Source organism: Mesoplodon mirus, assembly GCF_964341445.2.
Source record: "Mesoplodon mirus genome assembly, chromosome: 3".
Lineage (NCBI taxonomy): Eukaryota > Metazoa > Chordata > Mammalia > Artiodactyla > Ziphiidae > Mesoplodon > Mesoplodon mirus.
This window is the reverse complement of record NC_138978.1, coordinates 49,134,511-49,160,422: the sequence shown is the minus strand read 5'-3', so window position 1 is coordinate 49,160,422 and position 25,912 is coordinate 49,134,511. Positions and strand designations below refer to the sequence as shown.

The following is a 25,912-nucleotide window of genomic DNA, read 5'->3' as shown; positions in this document are numbered from 1 at the left end:
TGCCACCCAATTGTTTGGGAAGGGTGAAGGGAAGGTGCCTTTGAAATGGCATCCATGGACGTACCAGAAAATTTCTGGAATGGACAAGAAAACACTCCCTAGGAGGCGGGGGGCTAACAATTATCGAAAACCCTATGACTCAGGTACTTACTTTACCAGGTGCTTTGCATACAATTTATTATTTCAGCAAATATTGAGCATTTGCTGTCTGCCAGCAGAGGTGAGCAAGATATTCAAGATACTCAAGGTCACTGAATTCTTACACTGACCCTCAAGGTGGGTTCTTATTCTAATTTTACAGATGTGGAGTTAAGGCTCAGAGAGGTGAAATCACCAGTCCAAGACTACACGGCTAATGAGCTACAGAGACCAGAAGTGACCAGGCCTGATGATTCCAAAGCCTGCGCCTGTTCTTCTATGCCAAGGAGCCCTTCGGGGCCTGGATCTTGCACTTGTCACATAATGTCAAGGAGGGCCCACTCCTGTCCCTTAGAAGGCAGTATACCAGGCAGGGGAAAGCATCTGGGCCAGCAGGCACCGGCCTGTAGGCACTCCTATCGTGGGGAGGTGAAAATGCTGACAGGGCCAGTGCACTAAAGGGTTAACAAAACCCTTTCCCCCTTCTGCTTAAGATTTGAACCTTCCATTAACTTTCCAGCTCCGTTCCCCTGGAAACCTGATAAAGATAGTATGTCAACTATGTTGCTAGGCAACATTGCTTATGGTAAAAATGACCCAATTGGTAAATTGCGTCTGGGCTGGAGGAACTATAAATTAACTAGAAGGACCATTGGGGACGCTGTGGCATTGGGCTTCTCAGGGTGCAGTGACTCTTGGGACTGGGCTTGTCCCTGTGGGGATCCTGGAAGCAAAGTCTAGACAGTTATTGTAAGAGACACTACTTCCTTTGAAGCCTGAGCCACTTAAGCCGGGGCAGCACCTACCCCTTTCACTACACCTTTCACCTGGGAGGACCAGGGCCAATACTAGGTTGAGGAAAGTGAGGCATCCAGGGCACAGCATTTAAGGAGGTCCTCCCATCAGGCAAGCACAGGAGTGGCACTTGAGAGCGAGACCTCCTTAAATTTTGTCCCAGCTCTGTCTGGCCTGCTACACAGGCTGCTGTAAGGACTCTGCCCTGTCCTATATCCTGAGTAACTGAGGTCAGGTATGGCCCTGGCAGTCTTGAGTCTGAATGTTTAGTGGCTCCAAGAAGAAAACTCCCTGGTTTCCAGTAAAGCCAGAAAGGGTTAAATTCTTCCAGGTGGGAGATGGGAGTGTCACCCCTGCACTGATCTTGGTTTCTATGAATGACACCAGCTCTCCTGGTTAGAAGTGCACCTCACTTGCACAGTTCTGCATAATTCTTTTCCATTCACTCTCAACCAACTACCTTAAGATGTGGATCACATGCTTCTGCCTTGTTTTCATTCAAAGGTGTGGGAGCGTTTCCTGAGCTGGGAGACTGGAGCAACCAGATTTGTCTCCCCTGCCCACGAGCTCATCACCATCTGGCCACAGTCCCCTCTGCCCATCAGACCAGAGGTCCCTGAAGGCTGACAGCATGGAGCACAGGGCAGGCACTCAGCACGAGTGGCTGCATTACTTGTCATGACCACCCGTTTGGGGTGAGAATGGGGGGATTATTTCTTCCTTTTGCATAGGGGGGAAAACTCAAGCCCAGAGAGGGCAAGCAGGCTACCCAAGACCACAGAGCGTCTGGAGGCAGAATCAGGACCAACACTCAGTTCTACTTTTATGGCATCATTGAAGCGCTCTGGGCTTGGAGTTGGTCAGATACGAGTTTAGGTCCTCATTCTGTTGCTTGCTCAGTAGGTGCCTAGGGCTAGAAACTTCCTATGAGCCTCAGTTTCCTTATCTATAGAATGGGGTTGTTACACTTGTGAGAAAACATATAAATGTGCAGCACAGACACCTGGCATTGCTCAGGAAGCACTTAACGGTTGTCATAAGCATCATAGATCATAGAAGAGGGACCACCTGGGAGGGCGAGGGACTCCTCTGGTAGAAGAAGAGATTCCCAGCCTGGGAACAGAGCTATATCAACCCTCTGAAGTGTAGTGGCTGGAAGCCCCCCTCACTTGGTACCTGTCCAGTGGGAGGGGACACATGAGCAGGGCCACGACGACCTCGGTCATGAAGGAGCTGGCCAGGAGAGAGACGGGCAGCAGGGCCGCCTCTCGGGCCCGTGGCTTCTGAATGTGGCTCAGGTGCACATAGATGCCCTGCATGATTTCTGGAATCTGGGGTACAGCCAGGGTGGCCAGGAGCAGGCAGAGGGCCAAGTGGAGAAGCCAAGGGGGTGGTGGGGGAGCAGGGAGACAGGAGGGGGAAGGAAGGGAGTGACAGGGTGAGGGGAGAAAGAGGGAAGAGGAGGGCACAGAGGGAAGAAATGGGGAGACGGGCAGACAGAGCAGCCGCCCCTTCCCTGGGAGACAGCTTGTCTTTGTTGCCCTCCCCCACCCCACACATGATAGTTGAGCTGTCTTGGGGGCCGATAAGTGAGTTCTTTCTCACCTGCAAGTTGGGAGCATCTAGAACTCATCCACCACCTGCCCTGCCCTGCCTGAGGGATGAGTGGGCCCTGTGGGGTTTCCTAGCCCAGGCCCTGCCCCCAGGGGGTCTTACCACCTCCAGTGCCCTGTGTCAGTACAGCTCCAGCACCGAGCTGAGTGTGACCTCCAAGGCCAGCTGCATCATTTCCCCCGAGTCCTTGCCCCAAGCCTCTGAGCCACCTTTCAGCCCTTCCAAGGATGCTAGCAGCAGGTCCTTTACCTGTTGGGGCCCCAGAAAGTCTCCAAATTCCTGAAACAAAGGCATAGAGATCTTGACACACATAGGCAGACCCAGAGCGAGCTGTACATGAACGCCCTAACACCACCAGACATAGTCAGAGGTCAGCAGGGGGGCATATACTCAGTTAATCCGTGAGTGTCAAACACTTTGAGGAGGAGCTACAAAAGAAGGGGTGACATGGTCCCTGCCCCGAGAGCTGGTGACACGGCCCACGCACTGTGGCACAGACCAGAGGGGTTGGGAGCCCACAGGATGGGCCTGTGTGGTCAAGGAAAGCAGGTAAAGGAATGTAAAGGGAATTGAGCCTGGACGGATGGAAGGGGAGGAGGAAGCACTGGGGCGGCTGGTGCTGCCCCTCCTCCCTTGTCCCCATCGCCCCAGGAAGGCCCAGAGCTGATGGGGAGCAGGTGGTCACCGCGATAACACGCAGAATGTTCTGGCATGGGCTGACAGGGTTGTAGGGGCCCAGGAAATGCTTGTTGCTCTCATACAGATCCTTCTTATTGGTCTCTTCCTTATCTCTGGCTCCTGCAAGAAAAGAACCTTTTCGGTGAGGCCTGACCACCTTTTTTTTTTTTTTTTTTGCGGTACGCCGGCCTCTCACTGTTGTGGCCTCTCCCGTTGCGGAGCACAGGCTCCGGACGCACAGGCTCAGCGGCCATGGCTCACGGGCCCAGCCGCTCCGCGGCATGTGGGATCCTCCTGGACCGGGGCACGAACCCGCGTCCCCTGCCTCGGCAGGCAGACTCTCAACCACTGCGCCACCAGGGAAGCCCCTGACCACCTATTTTGTTTCTTAACTTTTTGTTAAACGTAGATGTAGGATGTGCCTAAACCATAGGTGACCAGTGGGATCAGTTTTCACGGTGAGCATGTCCTTGTAGCGGGCACCCAGGTCAAGAAACAGGACACGGTCAGCACCCCAGAAGACCCTCCGGTGCCCCCATGTCAGTCCACTCTCCTCCTCCCCCACTCAGGGTAACCACTGTTCTGACTTCTAAACCCGCAGATTTGATCTCCTTGCTGTTGGACTTTATATAAATGGACTCATACTGTATGTTATCCTTCGTGTCTGGCTTTCACTCAACCTTATGTGGGTGAGATTCATCCACACTGTTGCAAGTTGCATGGGTTCACTCACTCCCAGTGCTGTATAGTTTTCCATGGTATGAATATACTACAATTTCTTGATCTGTTCTACTTCTGATGGACATTTGGGTTGTTTCCAGCTCTTATGCCTAATGCTGATCTGAATGCTCTAACACGTCTAGTCCATGCCTTTTGGTGACTATAGGTACACATTTGTAGGCACATAGCTGGGATTGGAATTGTGTCCTAAGGTGGGCATGGGTTCAGTTTCAGGGGATATTGCCCAACAGTTTTCCACAGCGGGGACCAATTATGCCTCCACCAGCTGTGTGTGAGTGTTCCAGTGGCTTCACATCTCACCAGTGAATTTGTCTGTTCCATTTTTGCCATTCTGGTGTGTGCGTGGCAACACCTCTATTAAATTGCAATTCCCTTCCCCCTGGTGTTCCCAGTCCCCCTTTTCTGTTTTCTTCTTTTTTCTGTAATACTAATCATCACTTGACTTACTATAGGTGTTACTTGTTTTTTTGTGCATTGTCTCCTGACAACAAGGAGATAAGCTCACAGGAGCATTATTGAATTAATCTTTTTTCTTCTGTGTCCCGAGTGCCTAGAATAGTACCTGCCTGTGTGGGCTCCTTATTTTCTGCTGAAGGAAACACATTTCAGGAACATTTCCTGAGCCTAACTGTGGCCTGGAGTGGGTCCTACCTGGATCCCCCAGGGTGTGCGAGACACAGGCATAAGAAAGGGCCACTGAGGCAGAATAACATATGGACTAAGCATGCAGGTTGTTTGTAAAGGGAAGGAGATTGAGACCTGGAATCAGGCAGACTCACATTCAAATACTAGCTTTGCTGCTTCCTACAGTCAGGGGCCCTGGATAAACCATTTCACTCCTTGAGAATCTAACAGCGTGGGTTTGTCTTAGGGTCACCAGATAAAATACAAGATACCTAGTAAATTTAAATTTCAGATAAATAATTTTTAGTGAAAGTATGTCTCAAATATACCAAAAGGTGTTTACCTTTTATCTGAAATTCAGATTTAACTGGGTGTCCTATATTTTTATTTGCTAAATCTGGCAATACTAATTTGGTGTATACTATTCCTGTCCCTAAGACTGATCATTAACATGGCTTATATCACCTTCATCTATCACTCAGGAGGTCTGAGTGGTTCCTGGGCAGCAGGGGAAATCTCCTAGGGGCTAAATCTTTGCCCCAAACACTAAAGAACAAGAAGAGCAGGGACAACAGCCATATCCCAAAAGGTTGAAACTAATAAGATGATCCTTATAGGGATGGGGAAAAAGGAAACTCTATTTGTCAAGTACCTATAATGTGTGGAATGAGCTGGTCTTTTTACATATATGATCTCATTTAATCTTCCAAAAAGCTTGTGAGTTATATCCTATTGTGTCCTTTTTTACAAATGAGGAAATCTAGGCCTTGACAAGAAAAATACTTGCCTAAGGTCACACAGCTAGGAAGGGCCAGAGCTAGGTCTTGTACCCAGGTCACTCTGCCTCCAGAGCCAGGGAAGTTTGAACAATGTGCCAAGGTTCCTTTGCTTGGAGCAGAGTTAGGACTCTGGAGAAAGGAAGGAGGCAAGTAACAGTTGATACTGCACACTCTAGGTGCAGTGCCAGCTGGGCTTCTGTGGCAGCCCATACCACATCGCTAGCTCCCTGCAGCTGAATCCAGAGATGTACTCTCACCTACAGGCTTTAGCCACTCCAGATTCCAAGATAGGACCTGCTCTTTGTTCATTCATCCAATAAATATTCACTGAGCAGCCACCATGTGCCAGGCCCTGGGCTAGATCTTGGGAATACAGTGGTGAACAAGACACAGACTCAAATGAACTTATAGTCTAGTGGGAGAAGACAGACCCCAAACCAGGACACTGGGGCTATTATGCCTGGGTGTACATGGTGGCATGGGAATGTGAAAACAAGAGTCACAAATTAAACTTGGAAGATTGAGGAGAAGCTTATATAGAAGCATTGCTTAAGTCATAACGGGTTTGTTTGTCACCTCTGTCTCCTAGTTCTGTGGGGACTAAGTTTTCACACTCATTTCCAGACCCCATTGGACTCTGTGTTGGTCTCTTCCATATCCCACCAGTGCCTTGTTGCCATGGCTCCATTCAATTCCTAGGCTGAGTACCTGCTCAAAAGCCTTGTATTAGAGGCACTCCAAAGGGCTTACGTTTTTGAAGCTCCAAGATGGTGTAGAGGATGGTGATGCAGTCCAGAGCCTCCCGGCCAATCTCCTCATCAGGATCCCCGACGCGAATGATGAGCCTCCCCAGCAGAAGCCCCAGTGCCGGGAGCCCCGAGGACATCTGTTTGTGTCATAATCTTAGGGGTTGAGACTTATAGGTTTAATAAGGCTATACAATAAATGGTTAACAGAGCTAGATGGTCTGGCCCTGAGAACTGAGCCCTCTGAGGATACTGGGGACCACCTGGGAATCTCTGGATGGATGCACAGGCTCCCTCAGAGCTGGGAAGATTCTCCCTTGGGGTGCCCCTCCCCCCTCCCAGGGCCACTCACAAAGAAAGGCAGGGTCAGAAGCGTGTGGTTCAACACAGAGACATTGCTTTTCACAGCCCGTGCTCTCTCATGGGCCTTCCCAGAGTTCATCCAGGGCCCCAGAGGCTGTGGGGAAAAGGGCAAGACTCAGAGCTACAAGCTGGATGCCAGTGTCTACTGCCTGGATGGGCAGGCCAGCCTTCACCAATCATCAGGAAGCTTCTAGGGAGAGCATAAAGACAACCCGCCATAGCCCTCCTCCTCTTCTTAGAGCATAGGGAGACATGGGGTCCAGAAGCTGAGGCCAGGGCTGGAAGACCAGAGGGAGGACAATGGTCAGTAAGGAGAGAGATGAAAGGTGGAGAGTCTTGAGGATAGAAGAGAGACAGGAACAAGAATTTAGAAAGCAAGGATATGGGGACAGCTGTAGCAGGAATATGGGGGATAGGGAGAGAAGGGGCAGGAGTCTGGGACATGGCCTGTGAGAGGGGCAGGGAAGCAGAAACCTGGCACAAGATGACATCCTGAAGTAAAATCACTCTTTCTGGGTCCAGCCCCCCACCCCCAGATCTCCCGAGTCAATTCTCCATTCTCCTCTGCCTTTGCCCTCCTCCCGGCCTCTGTACCTCCAAGATGCTCTTCAGCCCAGCAGGAGTGGGGTCCTCAACAAAGAGGGCATTGAGAAGTGTCTGCAGGGCACCTAAGGTCTGACAGTAAAGTGTCTGTGGACAGGAGGAGGACCAAGCCACTTGGGAGCCTCTGGAGCAGACCCCAGCCCTAGGCAACCCCTGGTGTGGGTCAGGGGAAGAAGCGGGTACTCGGACCCAGGAGAGCTGCTTTCTTGTCCCACCTCTGAGACTAACCTTGGTGTGTGATATTGGACAAATTACTTTCCCTCCATGGGTTACAGTTTCCTTATCGACAAATTGGTAATTATTATCTCTGCCCTTCTTAGCTTACAAGGGGAGGAATCAGAGGCCTCACATTTACTGAAAATCTACCACAGGCCAGGTGTGTGCCTCGTGATTTGCACAACCATATTTTTTTGTCCTCAAAGTGTTTTTCTCATTCTGCCAATAAGGAGACACTTGTCCAAGGTCACAGAACAAGGAAGTTTCGGTTTGTGAGGATCATGAGAAGATGGGTGGGAAAAAGCTCTGGAACTGTGAGCGCTAGATCAATGGACGACCAGCGTGACTTATATTATTGTCTCTGGGGAAGTGTTCTGATTCTTTTTTAAATTACTACTCCTAGATCCAAATAGATTTTCTAAGTTGCCCCTTCCAGGAGCCATCTCTCTTCTGCCCGGTTGTTTCTTCCTGCCTCAGCCACACCACAGTCCTGAAATTATCTTAGCGGGGTGCAAGCATTACACACACACAAGGCTGAGCAGTGTTTTGAGACCCTCTCTCCCCTGCCTCCCCTCTTCCCACCGCTCTCCACATCTACCTTCCAGGTTACCTTTGTCCAGGCTTCCTGAGTCTGTGCACACCAGGCTTACACCACCACCACCAAGCAAGCCTCATTCACCGACCACCTCTCCTTCCCTCCCATCTGTGGCCCATCACTGTGCAGCACTGCTCTCTTCACACCCAGCAGTGGGTCCCCCCCCCCTCCTTTGGTTCTCCTCTCAAGTGCACCACCTCCGGGACTCAGAACCTTCACGCTGGGGCTGGTCTGGCCCCCAGGGCTCTCTCACCTCACCCTCTGGGCTCCAGCCACACTACCTCCTTATCGTCCTTGGTCACCATGTTCTCTCTGTCCTCAGGCTGCTGCACAGGCTGCTCCCTCTGCCTGGCACACTCTTCCTTCTGTCATCCCCTTCAACTAGTTAGCTCTTCTGTAACCTCTCATCTCCAGCACCATGAGCCCTGACCCCCAGCACACTCAGGCTCCGCCAATTCCAGGCTCTTCATGGTCTTCATAGCATCAAGTATTTCTTGCTTGCAACACGTACCACTGTTGTAATGTTGCATTTATTTGTATGATACTTTGATCATCTGCCCTCAGCCCTACTGTATCCTTCCCTTGTACTTCTGGATTAGGCATCAGTTAATATTTGCTGAATGAAAGGATGCATACATGTGTCTCACCCAGAGCTGAAATCCCTCTCCCTAACCTCCCCCACTGACCCCATCCTACATGAAGGGTCACCTCTGATCACTCCTCCTGGGATTATCCTGCAGGGGTTTGAAGGTGCTCATGGGAGCCCCTTGAGGTTCCACTTCCAGGCCTCCGTCCCAACTCACCCAGTCCTCAGGCCTTTTCCTCTCACTTCTGGCCACCTCCTGAGGCCATGCCAACATCTGCCCACATCCTTCTCATGGGGCAGAGCCCAACGTGGACAGTGCTTCAGATGAGGGATTCTTTATTCTGCAGATTCATACATTCACCAAATGTTTATCGAATGCCTACTCAGGCCAGGAGAAGGGAGGTGAACTGCCCAAGCTACTTGAGTAGCAGTGTGAACATCAAATCTACCTCCCAGGGGACTTCCCTGGTGGCGCAGTGGTTAAGAATCCGCCTGCCAATGCAGGGGACACGAGTTCAAGCACTGGTCTGGGAAGATCCCACATGCCGCGGAGCAACTCAGTCGGTGCACCACAACTACTGAGCCTGAGCTCTAGAGCCCGCGAACCACAACTACTGAGCCCATGTGCCACAACTACTGAAGCCCGCACACCTAGAGCCCGTGCTCCGCAACAAGAGAAGCCACCGCAATGAGAAGCCCACATACCGCAACGAAGAGTAGCCCCCGCTCGCTGCCTCTAGAGAAAGCCCGCGCACAGCAATGAAGACTCAGCGCAACCAAAAATAAATAAGTAAAATAAATTAAAAAAAAAAATCTACCTCCCAGAACACCTTCCTCTCCCTGCTGGGAGTCCAGGAATGTGCCTCGCTCTGAGGACGCCAGGCAGCCCCAAGGCCCCACTGGGGAGGGCCCTGCCTCAACTGTATGGCCTCAGCCTTGTCCTCGTCTCTCTCCTGCATGGCCTGCACGGAGGGCAGGGAGAATACACTCTTCATGCACATGTTCACCAGCTCCGACCGTTCCCGCACACCCAGGACAAGCTAGGAATGACTGAGGAAGAGACAGAAAGCAAGGGCATGGAGTGAGGAGGGGGTGCCCTGGGGCTGGAGGCAGAAAGTGAAGGATGCAGGGCTGGCATGAGGGCTGAGATTCAGATCCACAAAAACGCGAGATGAGGAGGGGAGGAGGAGGGAAGTGGGGTGCAGGGCAGACAGCCCCGGCAGGGGCTGGGCAAAGGGAAAAGAAAAGGCCTGGGACTGGACTGGGGCCACGCACAGCAGAGTGGCCCCAGAAGATACAGGCAGAGCCCGTGGGTAGAGGGAATGGGGAGGGGGTTCGGGGAAGGGGCCGTGGTCACCTCAGCTGGGTCAGGGTCTCCATGACTTGCTGGCGGACGGAGCTCAAGAGAGAATCCAGTGGCTCCTCCTGGATCTGCTTCTGGACAGGGGACCATGGAGGTGTCGATGAGGGCACAGGCCACTGCAGACCACCAGGGCCGAGGCCTCTCCTCCTCACAGGGAGCAGGCCGTGGCAGCCCCTCGGTGTGGGCAGCCTCCACAGCCTGCCTGGCCTCCAGTGGGGTAGCCAGCTGACTGCTCAAGCCCTGTCCAGAGCCCTCAGTTCAAGGCCACCAAAAACATGACAAGCCCTAGCCTGCTGCACACCCTCCATGTAGTCCCCATGCAGCCCCAAGGTGGGGAAGTATATCTAAACCGTGGACTGGCCCAATGCAGAAAACACCATGCATGGCCCTCGAAAGTGGTCCGGTTGAATTCCTTTAAAATGTCCTTCTAATTCCTCACTTTTGATCTAGCACCAACGACCCACAGGTGCTCAATTAACATTAATTAAATGGAAGTATCAAAGGCAAGGATTTTTTCTCTCTTTATAGCTAAATATAATTCTGGAAACTTCAGTGGTTATCCCAGCACAAACATTCTGGTGGTTAACTGAGAAGTGACTGTATTTAGCAAAGAGAAAAGGAAAGTTCCTTCAGAGGTTCCCCATCGGAAGGAATTTGGGGGGAAATAATGTATAAAATAATAACGACTGTTCCCAGGTGCCTAAGGCTTTACAATGAACTAACCTTTGGGTTCTGTCCTCCCAACAAGCCAAGGACACAGGTTTTATCACAGTCATTTGTGAGGTATTAAGAGCGAGGCTCCGAGAGGGGAAGTGACTGGGCTGAGCTCCCCCAGGGTAGGTAGGGGATGATTAATGGTGGAGCCAAGACTCAAGCCCAAGTGTCTGCGCCTCGACTGTCCTCTGCCCATCCCACCCCACTCCAGCTTCATCAGCGGGTGGACTCAGGACTTCCGCCCCCTCCCCACCCGGATGCCACAGACCACAAGTTGCTCACGCACCATCATCTTCTTCATCGTGGTCTTCTTCTCTTCTTCCACGTCCAGCACATCCTGGCTCTTCTGGAGGCTGAGGGCATTCTCGACCTCGTGGGCAGCAGAGGGCAAAGCCGCAAGGTGAGAGCCACACTGAACCCAGCCCTCAGGGGCTGTCCCTACACCCCCCTTAGCCACCTGCCACCTGCAGGCAAGCTGGCCTGCTCCTCCCCAGCTGCTAGCCCCCAGAGTCAGCTCAAGACAAGTGAGAAACCACAGGGGAACTTGATGGGGGTGAAGACTTGAGAAGATCGTGGTGGCAGCAGGGAGGTTGGGGATAATCCCTGTAGGCCAGCATTTGGGGGAGGACCAGATATCAGGGACTGCAAAGCATTCTCTCCTCTCCAAGCAAGGGAGAAGAGGCAGGAGCCAATGGGGCAGAAAGGGTCCCAACACCTCAAGCTGAAATGCCATCGTAAGTGATAAGAGCCTTCTAATATCTACCCTTCTTAAGGGCACACACTAGTCGGATTAAGGCATTCTGCAACCTGAGAGAGGGAAAGCATTAACCAACGTCTAATTAATCTATTAGTTCTCATTATCGTTAAGGCAGAAGAAGAAAGAAACATGGAACAGATAAAATATATAGTAAAGAAAGCAAAACGAGAAAATCTAATGGACAGTGTGGTGGGTCAAAGATGCCACAAGCTCTTTCCCACCCCTCCTGTCAAGAGAACAGGTTGCACGGCCTGGCCTGGGTGGACCTCCTGCCTCCAGACTCTGTTCACCAACCAGGCTCACCCACACTCCATGTGTCACACTCTTGTCCACCAGCCTGTCCAGTCTGCCCCCACTGGCCCTCAACAAGGTCTGTAGATACTGGCTTTCTCTGGCCTCCCGAGGCCTGCTGCATGGCCAAGACCTGGGTTGGGCTTGTGTCCTGAAAAAGGTCATTTCTAGCTTTTCTCCCCCACCCCCCCGTTCTTTAAATTTGGCCATGCCACGCAGCTTGCAGGATCTTATTCCTCCGACCAGGGATCGAACCCAGGCCTTACCAATGAAAGTGCCTAGTCTTAACCACTGGACCACCAGGGAATTCCCTTTTTTTCTGCTTTTAGAGACCCTCTCACAATTCATTCCATGGTTTAAAAAACTGTTATCGAGCACCTAGGATATGCCAGGCACTGCTGTAGATGCTAGGAATACAGCTGGGAATAAGACAAACAAAAATCCCTGATTTATGGAGGATGCATCCCAGTGCGAGAGAATAACAAGAAACAAGATAAACCTATAAAGCCGATTGTGCTTCAGATGATGATGAGTACCAAGGAGGAGAGAAGAGCCAGGAAGAGAAACAAGGAATGTTGGGGGTGGGGTGGGCGCGGGGGGGGGGGGAGAGGGCATTCCAGAAAAGTCAGGTGGGTGTTAGCAGGAAGCATACCAGAGCTATTTTGTTGCCATCCTCTCTCTGCCCTGGCACCTTCACCAGACATGAGGCTACTTCATCGAAGGCTCCTGCAGGTCATAGTTCCATTGAGCAGAGAAGAGGGAGGGTAAAGATATGGTGTAGCAGAGTCCCTTCCCACCTCCCCCACTGGGCCCCTCCAATCCTTACTCCGCCAGCAGCCAGACTGAGCTCCCATCCCTAAAACACTTCAGGGGCCCCATTTCACCGAGCATAAAGCAAGCATCCTTGTTAGTGCCTTCAAGGCCCTGCCAGGTCAGTCTCCCCTGCCCACCTCCCCAGCCTCACCTCCCCCTGCTCTCCCCTCGCTCACCATGCGCCCACCACACTGGCCTCCTTCCAGGACCAACAAGATTCCCCCTCAGGGCCTTTGCACAGGTAGTTTCCTCTACCTGGGCCGCTCCACTGTCACACCCCCTTGCCCAGGTAGAGAGCCCCATCCTTCAGGTCTTTGCTTGCCTGTCACTCCTCAAAGAGGCCTCCCCTGACCTTCAGGCTAATGAAAGGCCCACTGTGATCCTCTTGTGCATCATCCTATCCTCTTCTTTCAGTTGTTATCACAAGTTATAGTTAAACTCTTATTTGTTATAGTAGATACATGCTATTTTGTCAGCCCCAAAGTTCCTCATCTTTCTTCTGGTGAAAAAGCCTCTGTCTTCCATGTAGGCTACTCATTTCATATAGCTAGGTGAAGCTGCAAATCACACCCATCATCCCTCTTAAAATAAGGGTGGGCTTTACACCTGAAACTAATATAATATTGTCAATAAACAAACAAATGAATAAAGGTGGACTTGGAACCCACGCTTGGCCAGTAAGAGATTCCCGTGCCCCCAGACACAGTGATTGGTCCAGCTATGGGCTCTACTGGCTGAGAAGGGAGAATGGAGCCCTTGACTTAAGGGGGCTGAGGGGAAGCCCAAGGAGAGAGACCCTGGAACTTCAGGGGCAACTTGGCCACCAGAGGCTACCAGAGGATGGAGTCAATAGTGAGAAGCAGAGACACCTCAATAGTAGTGAATACAGCTAGCACCAAATCTTGGCTTCTAAGTACTAAAGGAACAAGTCTCCTTGGAGAAATGGCTGATTCTAGGACTTGGGCAGAGAGAGTGCAGGATGAGCCTGAGACATCTTGTACCAGAAAACAAGGAAGAGAGCCCAAGGAATTATGGATACATGTCAAAGAGATACAAAGCTTGCTCAAAAGGGATTCCTTGGTTAAACTCGGTAAAGTTTGAGTATCACAATAAATGATGGTAGCAACAGATTATGGTCCATCGAGTAAACTAGGAAAACATAAGTCCATACTAATATACATCAGTAAATAACTAAATTGAAAGTTTGATGAGGAATGGTATACTTACATAGTTTCAAATACCTCCTTAATATTTTTACATAATATTTAATACATAATATTTACTAAAAAGGGGTAAATAATGACTTTACAGTGGAAAACCTTGGCAGCAACCATTGTACTCAAGTGATCAAAGTGAACATCGCCAGTAATGGAGCAAATCAAAATCATACACCACCAGATAGGATGCAGTGAGGAAAACCAAGCATCACATCTGTGCTATTCCTGCCAAAGATGTATGACATGAATCTGGTCATGAGGAAACATCAGATAAACCCCAAATGAGGCACATCTTATAAAATAGCTGGCCTGTAATCTTCCACTGTATCAGGGACAGGACAGTCAAGGAAAGTCTGAGGGCTGGGGGAAACAAAACAGATGAGACAAAAAAGAGCAATGAATGATTCCGACCTGGATCCTTTTTAAATAAAGAACATTACTGGGACAATTGGTGACATTTGAATGGGGCGTGATGATTAGATGGTAGCAGTGTATCAGTATTAATTTCCTGATTCTGATGGTTAACTTTTATCCTTTATTGTAAGAAACACATATTAAAATTCAAGATGAGTAGGATATCATGTGGCAATTTATTATCAAATTATTCAGAAAAAAATTTTATACTGTACTTTCAACTTTTCTGCAAGTTTTTATTGTTTTAAATTTTTTTAAAGAATGAGGGATAAATAGAGGCATTTTCAGACAAAAATGGAAAGAGTCGGCCATCAGCAGAATTCACTAAAGCAAATTCTAAAGGATGCACTTTAGGCAAAAGGAAATTAATTCCAGATGGAAGGTCTGAGATGCAACGAGCAAATAAGAAAAAGAGGTTAATATTTTGGTAAATATAAGAACATTAACTACATAAAATAATAATAATGTTTACAGGGTTAAGAAAAAGACAGAATTAATATACATTACCAGGAGAGCATATAAATTGGTGGTGAGGGGGAGATTAAGTGGGGTTAACATGTTTCTAAGTCTTAAACTGTCTGGGAGGAAGATAAATGCATTGATTAGTTGGACTTTGTGATAAATTAAATATGCACATTGTAACTTCTAGAGAATCACTAAAAGACTTAAAACAGTATGTAACTTCCATACAAGTAACAGAGAAAAGGGGGAGGAAAAAACAACCCCAAAACCAAAAAAGGAGTAAAAAAGAAATATAGAGCAAGCAGAACAAAGAATACAAACATAAGATGATAGATATCAAGCTACCCATAATTGTAAATCAACTACACTTCAATTTAAAATTTAAAAAAATTTTTAAACTATCCATAATTACATTAAATATAAATGGACTATGGGTTGGAAGACACAGTTTATAAAGAAGACAATGCTACATAAATTGATTTATAAATTCAATGAAATTCCAATGAAAGTCTAACAGATTTTTATTATATTTTATGGAAATTGACAAGCTGTTTCTAGAATCTATATGGAAAAGTAAACCATGTAGAATAGACAATCTTGAGAAAGGACAAAGTTGGAGGGCTTACAGTAATAAATATCAAGAATTACTCTAAAACACACTAACTACGGCAATGGTTAAGGATAGACAAACAAAGGAACAGAAAGAGTCCAGAAATAAACCTACGCATATACAGTCACTTGACTTACCTCAAAGGTGACACTGCAATTCAGTGGAGAAAGCAGGTCTTTTCAATAAATGGTCTGGAGCAATTAGATATCCACATGGGGGGAAAATGAGCCTTAAGTCCCTCTCTCACACTGTTTTCCAAAATTAATACATGATGCATTATAAATTTAATGTGAACGAAAAAACAATAAAACTTCTGGGGGAAAATATGAGACTATTTTCACAACCTTTGGGTACACATATCTCAATTATATCAATATAAATAACTTCCACAAATCAATAAGAAAAAGACAACCTAAATTTTTTAAATGAGCAAAAGAGTTGAACAGGCACTTCATAAAAAAAGATATACAGAGACTTCCCTGGTGGTCCAGGGGTTAAGAATCTGCCTTCCAATGCAGCAGACGCAGGTTTGATCCCTGGTCGGAACAAAGATCCCACATGCTGCAGGGCAACTAAGCCTGCACACCATAACTACTGAGGCTGCAGGCCACAGCTAGAGAGCTTGTGCACCACAACTAGAGAGCCCATACGCCACAACTAGAGAGCCTGTGCACTCAGGAGCCCACGTGCTGCAGCTAGAGAGAAGCCTGCACGCTGCAACAAACAGCCTGTGTGCAGCAACTAAGACCCAACACAGCCAAAAATAAATAAATATATTCTAAAAAAGGATATACAAATTGACAATAATCATATTAAAAGGTGCTTAGGGCTTCCCTGGTGGCGCAGTGGTTGAGTGTCTGTCTGCTGATGCAGGGGACATGGATTCATGCCCCAGTCCGGGAAGATCCTGCATGCCGCGGAGCTGCTGGGCTGGTGAGCCATGGCCGCTGAGCCTGCACATCCAGAGCCTGTGCTCCGCGACGGGAGAGGCCACAGCAGTGAGAAGCCCGCATACCACAAAAAAAAAAAAAAAAAAAAAAAAAAGGTGCTTAATATCAGTAGTCATCAAAAAATGCAAATTAAAATCACACCGAAATATCATTAGACACCAAACAGAATGGCTAAAATTTTGAAAACTAACAATACCAAATGTTTGTGAGGATGTGGAGCAGTTGGAACTCTCACAGGTGAGACGGTAAATTAATTCAACCACTTTTGAAAAATTGGCAATATCTACTAAAACTAAACATATGCTTATGCTATGACCCAGAAATTCCTCTTCTAGATAAATAAATGTATCTGTGTACCAAAAGACATGTACGAAAATGTTCAAAGTAACTTTATTCATAATATCCAAAAAGTAGAAAAAATCCTAATGTCCATCAGCAAAAAATGGATAAACAAATTGTGGTATGTTCATAAGATGGAATACTGCAAAACAATAAAAAGAATTGACTATGATACATGCAACAATGTGGATGAATCTAAATGGCATCATGGTGGGCTAAAGAAGCCAGAGTCAAAACAGTATATACTGTAGTATCCTATTGATAAGAAGTTCAAAAACAGACAAAACTAGTCTATGGTGATACAAATCAGAATTGTTCCCTCTATGGCTGTTGATAACAGGGCAACTTGTGAGGGGGGATGTTACTACTAGCATCTACTGGGCAGAGACCAGGGATGCATCTTACAATGCACAGAACAGCTCCCCACGCACCCACACTCACACAACAAAGATCTATCTAACACAAAATGTCAATAGTGTCAAGACTGAGAAACCCTGCCCCAGAAGAAGGGGTATTGATTGGAAAGGATCACAAGGGAAGGTTCTGGGATGCTGGAAAAGATCTGTGTCTTGATCTGGGTGGTAGTTACCAGTGTGTATAGGTATGTAAATATTCATCAAGCTGTACACTTAAGGTTAGTAGTGCACTTTACATATTTTACTGATATATGTTATATACCTTGAAAACGTTTTTAAAAGACAAATACAGTTTTAAAATACATTGTTTTTTAAAATCCAAATGGACAAAATGCTCCTATTAAAAAACAAAAATTGACCTTAAATAGCCAAAACAATCTTGAAAAAGAACAAAGTTGGTAGACTCATATTTTCTGATTTCAAACTTACTACAAAGCTATAGAAATCAAAACAGTGTGGTACTGGCATAGGACAGACATAAAGACCAATGGAATAAAATAGACATAAGCCCTCATATATATGGTCAATTGATTTTTTTTTTTTTTTTTTTTTTTTTTGCGGTACGTGGGCCTCTCACTGTTTTGGCCTCTCCCGTTGCGGAGCACAGGCTCCGGACACGCAGGCTCAGCAGCCATGGCTCACGGGCCCAGCAGCTCCGCGGCATGTGGGATCTTCCCGGACTGGGGCACAAACCCGTGTCCCCTGCATCGGCAGGCGGACTCGCAACCACTGCGCCACCAGGGAAGCTCAGGTCAACTGATTTTTGACAAAGGTCTCAAGACCATTCAGTGGAAAAAGGATGCTCTTTTCAACACATGATGCTAGAAAAACTGGATATCCACATGCAAAAGAATGAAGTTGGGGCTTCCCTGGTGGCACAGTGGTTGAGAGTCCACCTGCCAATGCAGGAGACACGGGTTTGTGACCCGGTCTGGGAAGATCCCACATGCCGCGGACTGGCTGGGCCCGTGAGCCATGGCTGCTGAGCCTGCGCATCCGGAGCCTGTGCTCCGCAACGGGAGAGGCCACAACCGTGAGAGGCCCGTGTACCACAAAAAAAAAAAAAAAAAGAATGAAGTTGGACCCCTACCTCATACTACATACAAAAATTAACTTAAAGACTAAACTTAAAAGCTAAAACTATGAAACTCTTAGAAGAGAACATAGGGGGAAATCTTCATGACCTTGGATATGGCAACAATTTCTTGAACATAACACCAAAATAACAGATAATAAACGAGTAGACAAATTGGTTCTCATCAAAATTAAACACTTTTATACATCAAAGGACAATGTCAAAAGAATGAAAAGACAACTCACAGAATGGGTGCCAATATTTACAAATTGTATATCTGATAAATAATTAATATCCAGAATGTGTAAAGAACTCCTAAAACTCAACAACAAAAAACAACCAAATTTGAAAATGGGTAAAGGATTGAATAATTATTTCTCCATAAAAAGATATACAAATGGCAAATAAGCATGTTAAAATGCTCAACATCATTAGTCATTAGGGAAATGCAAATTAAAATCACAATAAAATACTACTTCACACTCTTTAGGATGGCTATTATAAAAATGTTTTCTAAAAAATGGAAAATAACAAGTGTTGGCAAGGAGAGATTAGTAGTGCAGAAATTGGAACCCTTGTACTTTAGAAGCCTTGTACATTTCTGGAGGGAATGCAAAATTGTACAGCTGCTATGGGAAATAATTTGGCTGTTCCTCAAAAAGCTAAACATAGAATTACCATATGATCCAGCAATTCCACTCCTAGTTATATACCTAAAGGAATTGAAAGTAAGCATTCAAACAGATACTTGTGTGCTGATGTGTATAGCGGCATTATTCATAATAGCCAAAAAGTGGAAACAACCCAAATATTTGTCCATGGACAAATAAAATGTGGTACATACATTGGAATATTATCCAACCATAAAAAGGAATGAAGTATTGATACATGTTACAACATGGATGAACATTATGCTAAGTGAAATAAACCAGGTACAAAAGGACAAATGTATGATTCCATTTCATGACTTACCTAGAGTAGGCAAATTCATAGAGACAGAAAGTAGATTAGAGCTTATGAGGGACTGGGGAGAGAGGAATGGGGAGTTATTGCCTGTGGTGAGACCTTCTATTTGGGATGATGAAAAAGTTTTGGAAATAGATAGTGGTAATGGTTACACAATATTGTGAGTGTGACTAATGCCACTGAATGTTTAAGGGCTTCCCTGGTGGTGCCATGGTTAAGAATCTGCCTGCCAATGCAGGGGACACAGGTTCAAGCCCTGGTCCAGGAAGATCCCACATGCTGTGGAGCAACAAAGCCCATGTGCCACAACTACTGAGCCTGTGCTCTAGAGCCCGCGAGCCACAACTACTGAGCCTGCATGCCACAACTACTGAAGCCCACGCGCCTAGAGCCCATGCTCCACAACAACAGAAGCCACCACAATGAGAAGCCCACACACCGCAACAAAGAGTAGCCCCCGCTCGCCACAACTAGAGAAAAGCCCACACACAGCAAAAAAGACCCAGCACAGTAAAAAATAAAATAAATAAATTTATTTTAAAAAAATGTTTAAAATGGCAAATGTATGTTATATATATTTTACTACAATTTTTAAAAGATTAATAATATACCAAAAGCCATTGACTTGTTCACTTTAAATGGGTAAATTGTATAATATGTGAATTATATCACAATAATAACTGGACTCCACATGAAAAGGAATAAAGTTGGACCCCAATTTCACACCATATACAAAAGTTAACTCACAATGAATCAAAGACCTAAATTTCAGAACTAAAATTATAAAACTCTTAAAGAAAACATAGGCATAAATTTTCATGATCTCGGATTAGGTAATAATTTCTTAAATATGACACCAAAAGCACAAACAATGAAAGAAAAAATAAACTGGACATCATTGAAATTTAAAACTTTTGTGTTTCAAAGGGCACCATGAAAAAAGCAAAAAGACAACCCATAGGTTAAAAAATATTGGCAAATTATATATCTGATAAGGTATATATCTTGTCTGGGGATAAGAGGTATAACTTATATCTAGACTATATAAAGATCACTTACAACTCAACAATAAAAAGACACGCCCAATTTTTTAAGTGGGCAAAGGATTTGAATTGACATTTATCCAAATAAGATATAGAAGTGGCTGATAGCATATGAAAAGTTGTTCAATATTACTACCCTTCAGGGAAATGCAAATCAAAACCACAATGAGATACTTCATACCCACTAAGATGGTTATAATCAAAAAGACAGACAATAAGTGGGAGGTACAAACTATTGGGTGTAAGATAGGCTACAAGGATGTATTGTGCAACATAGGGAATATAGCCAATAGTTTGTAGTAACTGTAAATGGAGCGTAACATTTAAAATTGTATAAGAATAAAAGATAAAAATAATTTTAAGAAATTCAAAAGGATTCCTAGCTTTTTGTTAAAAAAAAAAAAGACCGACAAACAATAACAAGTGTCATATACTGCTGGTGAGAGTGTAAAATAGTTCAGCCACTTTGGAAAATGTTCTAAAATTGATTGTGGTGGTGATGGTTGCATAATTCTATGTATATTTTAAAACCATTAAATTGTACACTTTGAGTGACTTTTATGATATGTAAGTTTTATCTCAATAAAGCTGTTTAAACAAAAAGACCAACTTGTGTAAACAAAGTTCCTCTACATCATCAGCATCATCAGTACAAAATAAGAATTGTATTAGAAAATAAGGTATGATTCATGGTAGCAATAAGAACTGTAAAGTACCTAAGAATTAACCTATCCAAAAATGCACTAGTCTTTTATGGAGAAATTTTTAAATTCTAGTAAAGGATATATCTCATGTAAAGTAAAACTTGGGACTTCCCTGGTAGCGCAGTGGTTAAGAATCCACCTGCCAATGCAGGGGACATGGGTTCGAGCCCTGGTCCGGGAAGATCCCACATGCCACGGAGCAAATAAGCCCATGTGCCACAACTACTGAGCCTGTGCTCTAGAGCCTGCAAGCCACAACTACTGAACCTGTGCACCTAGAGCCCGTGCTCCGCAACAAGAGAAGCCACCGAAATGAGAAGCCTGCACACCGCAACGAAGAGTAGCCCCCACTCGCCACAACTAGAGAAAGCCCACGTGCAGCAATGGAGACCCAGTGCAGTCAAAAATTAATTAATTAATTAATTAATTTTTAAAAGTTTGTTTAAAAAATAAAAAAATAAAGTAAAACTCCAATAGATGGATAGATTAATAACATTCCAATTAAAATGCCAGAAAGATTTTTTGAGGACCTAGACAAATGCATTTTAAAATGTATGTGGAAGAATGAGGGTGTTCAAATAGCCTCCAGGGCATGGTGTGGATGCTGTTGTCCTCAGAATAGTTTTGAGAACTTTAAAGAGGGGTTTTCACCCTATCAGATATGAATGCATACTTGCAAAGCCATGGTAAATTTTTTTTTTTTTTTTGCAGTATGCGGGCCTCTCACTGCTGTGGCCTCTCCCACAGGCTCCAGATGTGCAGGCTCAGCGGCCATGGCTCATGGGCCCAGCCACTCCGCGGCATGCGGGATCTTCCCAGACCGGGGCACGAACCCGCATCCCCTGGCATCGGCAGATGGACTCTCAACCACTGCACCACCAGGGAAGCCCATGGTAAATATTTTTTAATTGCAATATGGTATTGGTGCATGAACAAACAAAAAATATTTGGAGATATAAATAATAGGGAGATCTTCACAACATCAAAAACTGGTGGGGGATTCCTTTACAGAACTCTTGCACATCAGAAGTGAGCCACAGGTTCCAGATTGGACCCCAAGGCTTCACTTAGGTGGGGACCTCAAAAACTCAAGCCTGCCTGCTCCACTGTTCAAACTTTGACTTGAGAAGACAGACCTGAAATTTATCAATAAAGAAAGGAAGGTATAGTTAGGTAGTTGACTTGTAATTTGGACAGAATGGAAGTATGATTATATGGAGATATTATATTACAGTTAAGAAAATTGAAACTCAGAGACATTAAGTAACTTGTCCCAAGTCACACAGCGAGCACTAGTTCTCTCATGTATAATTAATATATTGCATGTTATTCATTGCATGCTGTTCCCTTCTCACGTATAGTTAATATATTGCATGTTATCCATTGCATGCTCTTCCCTTCCTTTCCCGTCTCCTCTCCCCTCCCTGCCCTACAAGTCTGAATAGAGTTCTTCCAGGTCAGTGTCCTCTCTGGGGCTGACGCTCTGGCCTTACTCACCCTGAGGGATGCTCTGGAAGGCTGTGGAGTCCTTGTTCATGGTGTCACTGGTGGGGAACCCCAGTGGGAACTGGCCCACCTTGACACTAGTCATCTTGCTCCAGCTCCCCAGATTCCCCTCCAGGGGCACGGTGTGGATGCTGTTGTCCTCACAACAGTCCTGCTGGCTGCTCAGTGTCAGGGTGGAGGTGTCACTGAAGATGAGGCTGGAGACCAGGCTCAGAGTCTCATTGGAGCCCAGGATCGGGGTCATGCATGACGGTGGAGAAGGGGTGGAGTCGGGTCCCTGGGTGCTGGAGTGAAGGCTGATAGCCTCGCTGGGACCAGGAGCCAGGGTCAAGCATGAGGCCTGAGTGATGGTCATGTTCAAATCAGACTTGGGATTGTCATTTGAAGCCACATTGATGGTTCCCTTGGAACTCGTGTTCCAGGCTGCACCAAAGGTTCTTTTTGAAACAGATCCAGATGTTATGTGAAACCAAATTGATGGTCTCATTCATGGCTGGCATTAGGGACCCAGGAGAACTTGGAGCTGCATTCAGGTCCAGCTTAGAGATGTTTCCTGAGCCCACACTGAGCAGCTTATTGGAATCAGGATCCAGAGAAGAGTTTGGGGCTGTAATAAGGAGAGCTTTTGAGCCTGGCCTGGAGATGCTTTGGCCCAGAACAAGGGTTTCTTTTGAATAAGGCCTTTTAAATGGGTTTGATTCAGGCCTGGAAGGATTGGAGTTACTCTGACCCAAATCAAAAATCTTGCTTGGGAGGGAGCTGAAGGCCTCCTCAGAATTTGGCCCAGAGTGGTTCCCCAAACTCAGACCCTGGGCTTCCGTAGAGCCAGGGCTCAGAACTAGGTTTGAGGCTGGACTTAAGGCCCCCTGTGAGTCAGCTGTCGAGATGTGATTGGAATCCAAACCCAGGGCTTCACCAGAGTGGGCAGTGGTGATCTGGAGGGAGGCTGGAGCTGCGGCCCTGCTGTCATCAGGTCTGGGGGTGTTACCAGATGCCAGGCCAGGGCAGGCTGTGTGCCAGGGAGGTCACTGCACAGCTGCCTATTGGCCTTTGCCCCCAAGCTCTGGGGCCCCAAATAAGGAGAGTAGAGGGAGGCCATAAAACACCTAGTCCTCTGAGACAGGACTCAGAGTTGGATTAAGGTCTGGAAGGAGAACCAAGCCAGGACCCAGGGGTGGATTCAAGACAGGAACAAGGTCCGTATCTAGGTTGGGCCCAGAGATGGTGCCAGAGCCTAAACCAGGGGCCTCAGTGGAGTTGAGAGTGGGTATCATCTTTGTGTCTTCACGGAGGACCAGACTAGCCCCTAGATTCATGGCCATGCCTGGTCTGGAGGTCTCTCAATGCCACTGCCCGCTTCTATCCAATAGCCTACTGTTGAGCTCCTGAGAGGGAGCAAGGCAAATTGAGCCTCACCTGTTGAAACCCTTCCATGGCTCCCCACCATCCTTAGCATGAAGTGCCTGGGGTGACTTACGGGGTCCTTCATGACCACGTCCAGCCCACCTGTCCAGTCCCGTCCTGCACGGCTCTCCCCTGGCTCTCTCAGTCCCAGCCCCATCCCCTGTGCTCCCTTCTTTGACCACACCCTGCTCCCTTGCAGCTCGCGGCCCTTAAATGCAGTTGCCTTGTCCTGCAACCTCCTCTTCCCATCCTTGCCGATCCCACTCTTCTGAGCAAATGATTCATGGCACTTTATTCCAATGACTTGTTTAGGGGTCCAGCCCCTGCTAGAGATGAGCTCCCCACTGGAGAGAACTATGCACACCTTAGTGCCAGGGGCATCCCCAGCACCTAACACAATGCCAGGTCCGCAGTAAGAAGTCCACAAATACTAGACAAATGAGGATCCCCTTTAAGGCAGAAAAAGGGAAGGGGGAGCCTCCTTAATTACCCTACTTCCAGCCAACCCCTAAGTTTCTAGAACTATTCTGTGAATGACTGTGGTTCTATATTCCCAAAGCAGCCTTGACAGAGCTACCCACTGCCCTTAGCAGTTTGCTCTGGGTACGGCAGGCTCCATGGAGGAGAACCTGGGGCAATCATCCAAAACAGAGCCTGTCTCAGCCCAGCAATCTGCTGGGTGAACTCCGCAATCCTCCCACTCTATCCTACCCCCATACCTGGGCCACCCTTCCTACGGGAATTGTAGGGACAGCTCACCTGCGTGCATGGTGTTCTTAAGCAGGAGTTGGTCTCTGGGAGGAGATGCAAAAGGAGAGCAAGTGAGGCAAGAGTGGCTTTTTCAACACTTATTGAGCAAAGTCTAAAGGCCAGGCATGCACATCTGCTAACAAAATCTCCCTGCACACACACAGAGTCCCAGAAGTTAGATATGATTACTGCATTATATACTTAAGGAAGTGGAGGTCAAGGGGAGGAAGATGACCCACCCCACTGGCCCTCAGGGCAGCCAAGATCACCTCTTTATGCCACCTGACTTCCTACCCTCAATGGCTTCCCCTTGTCTTCAGGACAGCATCCCCAATCCTCAGCAGGACCTAAAAGGCCCTTCTGTGTCTGGCCTCAACTCCCTTTTCTCCCTTCTTGCCCCACCATACTCCCTCTATACCCCACCTCTTCATTCCAACATCCCTCAACTCCTTTGAGTTTCTCCAAAGAGCCAAGCTCCCAGGTTAATTCTGGCCCTCCATAGGTTGGGCACCCCCTTCTCCAGCCGCATTCCCTGACTAACACCCACAGCTTCACCCCTTCAGGTTTCAGCTTATATGTTATGAGGCTTCCAGGTCCCCCAGACAGGTGAGGTCCACTTATAAGTTCCCAGGGCATCTTATCCATTTCCCCTTTCTTGGCACACAATATCTGGTTTCTCCACTAGACAAGAAGATCCATAAGAATCTAGCACAGCACCTGGCACACAGTAACTTTTCAATACATGAGCTTGTTATTTCATCTTTTTATCTCTTCATTCATTCATCCATTCTGTCACTAGTTCATTTCAACACGTATTCATTTATTATTCATTTATGCACTAACTCATTCACTAAGTCATTTACTCAACCCATAAATTTTGCTGTGCATGTTTATGGCTTGGCTTTGGAAAAACATAGATTTGGAGTCATGTTGCCCTGGGTTCAAATCTCAGCTCATCCTCTTAGTAGTGTTAGTAAACCGGGGGAAGAGACACTCCTGCTCTGGCTCTCATCCTCCTCATCTCTAATATGGGGAACATAAAGCCTGCCAGCCAAGAGTAGTTCAAGTCTCAGTGTCTGGCATGCAGCCCACGTGGTCCACTGAAGGTCTTCTGTAAATGTTAGTACTTGCTCTGTTACTCTCTGCGAGGCACTGTGGGCAGAGAGCAGTAAGGTGCTCAGAACCCAGCGGGACCTGCCTTCACCCCCAAGCAAGCAGTTCATGCAGAGCTTTGCAATCTGCCTCAGAGGAAGGAAGCTTTCACCTACCATTAGCACCAGAGGTGATTTTAACCTGAAGCTAATGAACTTTAAAATATCAAGGCTCCTTGCTCATATAGTTCTTTTCCAAAGGGACTGTCCTTAATTTTGTGTTCACATTTTGTCTTCTTCTACTTAAAGAGGAGCCTCCAAATTATAAAAAGCCTCAGGCTCCAAAAAACCCTGGATCACCCCACCTGAATTCTCCTCTCGTGAAACACACACACACACACACACACACACACACACACACACACACACACAGGCTATAGTTAACAAAGGGAGGCATTTTCAACCTGGAAAAAAATATGAGTCAGGTACAGCCTATGAGGCAGTCAGCAGGATTTTGTAAGGCCTCACCAGTTTAGCCTGTGAAAGAGA

The 25,912-nt window shown here is 46.8% G+C and overlaps 1 protein-coding gene across 1 annotated transcript in view; it reads right to left on the bottom strand.

The window, feature by feature from the left end:
* Nucleotides 1–23,440, bottom strand: part of MROH7 (maestro heat like repeat family member 7) — a gene marked incomplete at both ends in the record, with an annotated part of 44,087 nt that extends 20,647 nt beyond the window's left edge. Inside the window, 15 exon segments of the mRNA XM_082614353.1 lie at nt 2,110–2,264; nt 2,650–2,667; nt 2,671–2,826; nt 3,233–3,345; nt 6,120–6,255; nt 6,468–6,572; nt 7,073–7,168; nt 9,399–9,518; nt 9,522–9,528; nt 9,836–9,915; nt 10,842–10,925; nt 12,256–12,329; nt 22,110–22,576; nt 22,578–23,127; nt 23,230–23,440. Of these exon segments, the coding sequence (XP_082470479.1) occupies nt 2,110–2,264; nt 2,650–2,667; nt 2,671–2,826; nt 3,233–3,345; nt 6,120–6,255; nt 6,468–6,572; nt 7,073–7,168; nt 9,399–9,518; nt 9,522–9,528; nt 9,836–9,915; nt 10,842–10,925; nt 12,256–12,329; nt 22,110–22,576; nt 22,578–23,127; nt 23,230–23,440 (2,372 nt within the window).
* Nucleotides 23,441–25,912: the final 2,472 nt, after the last annotated feature.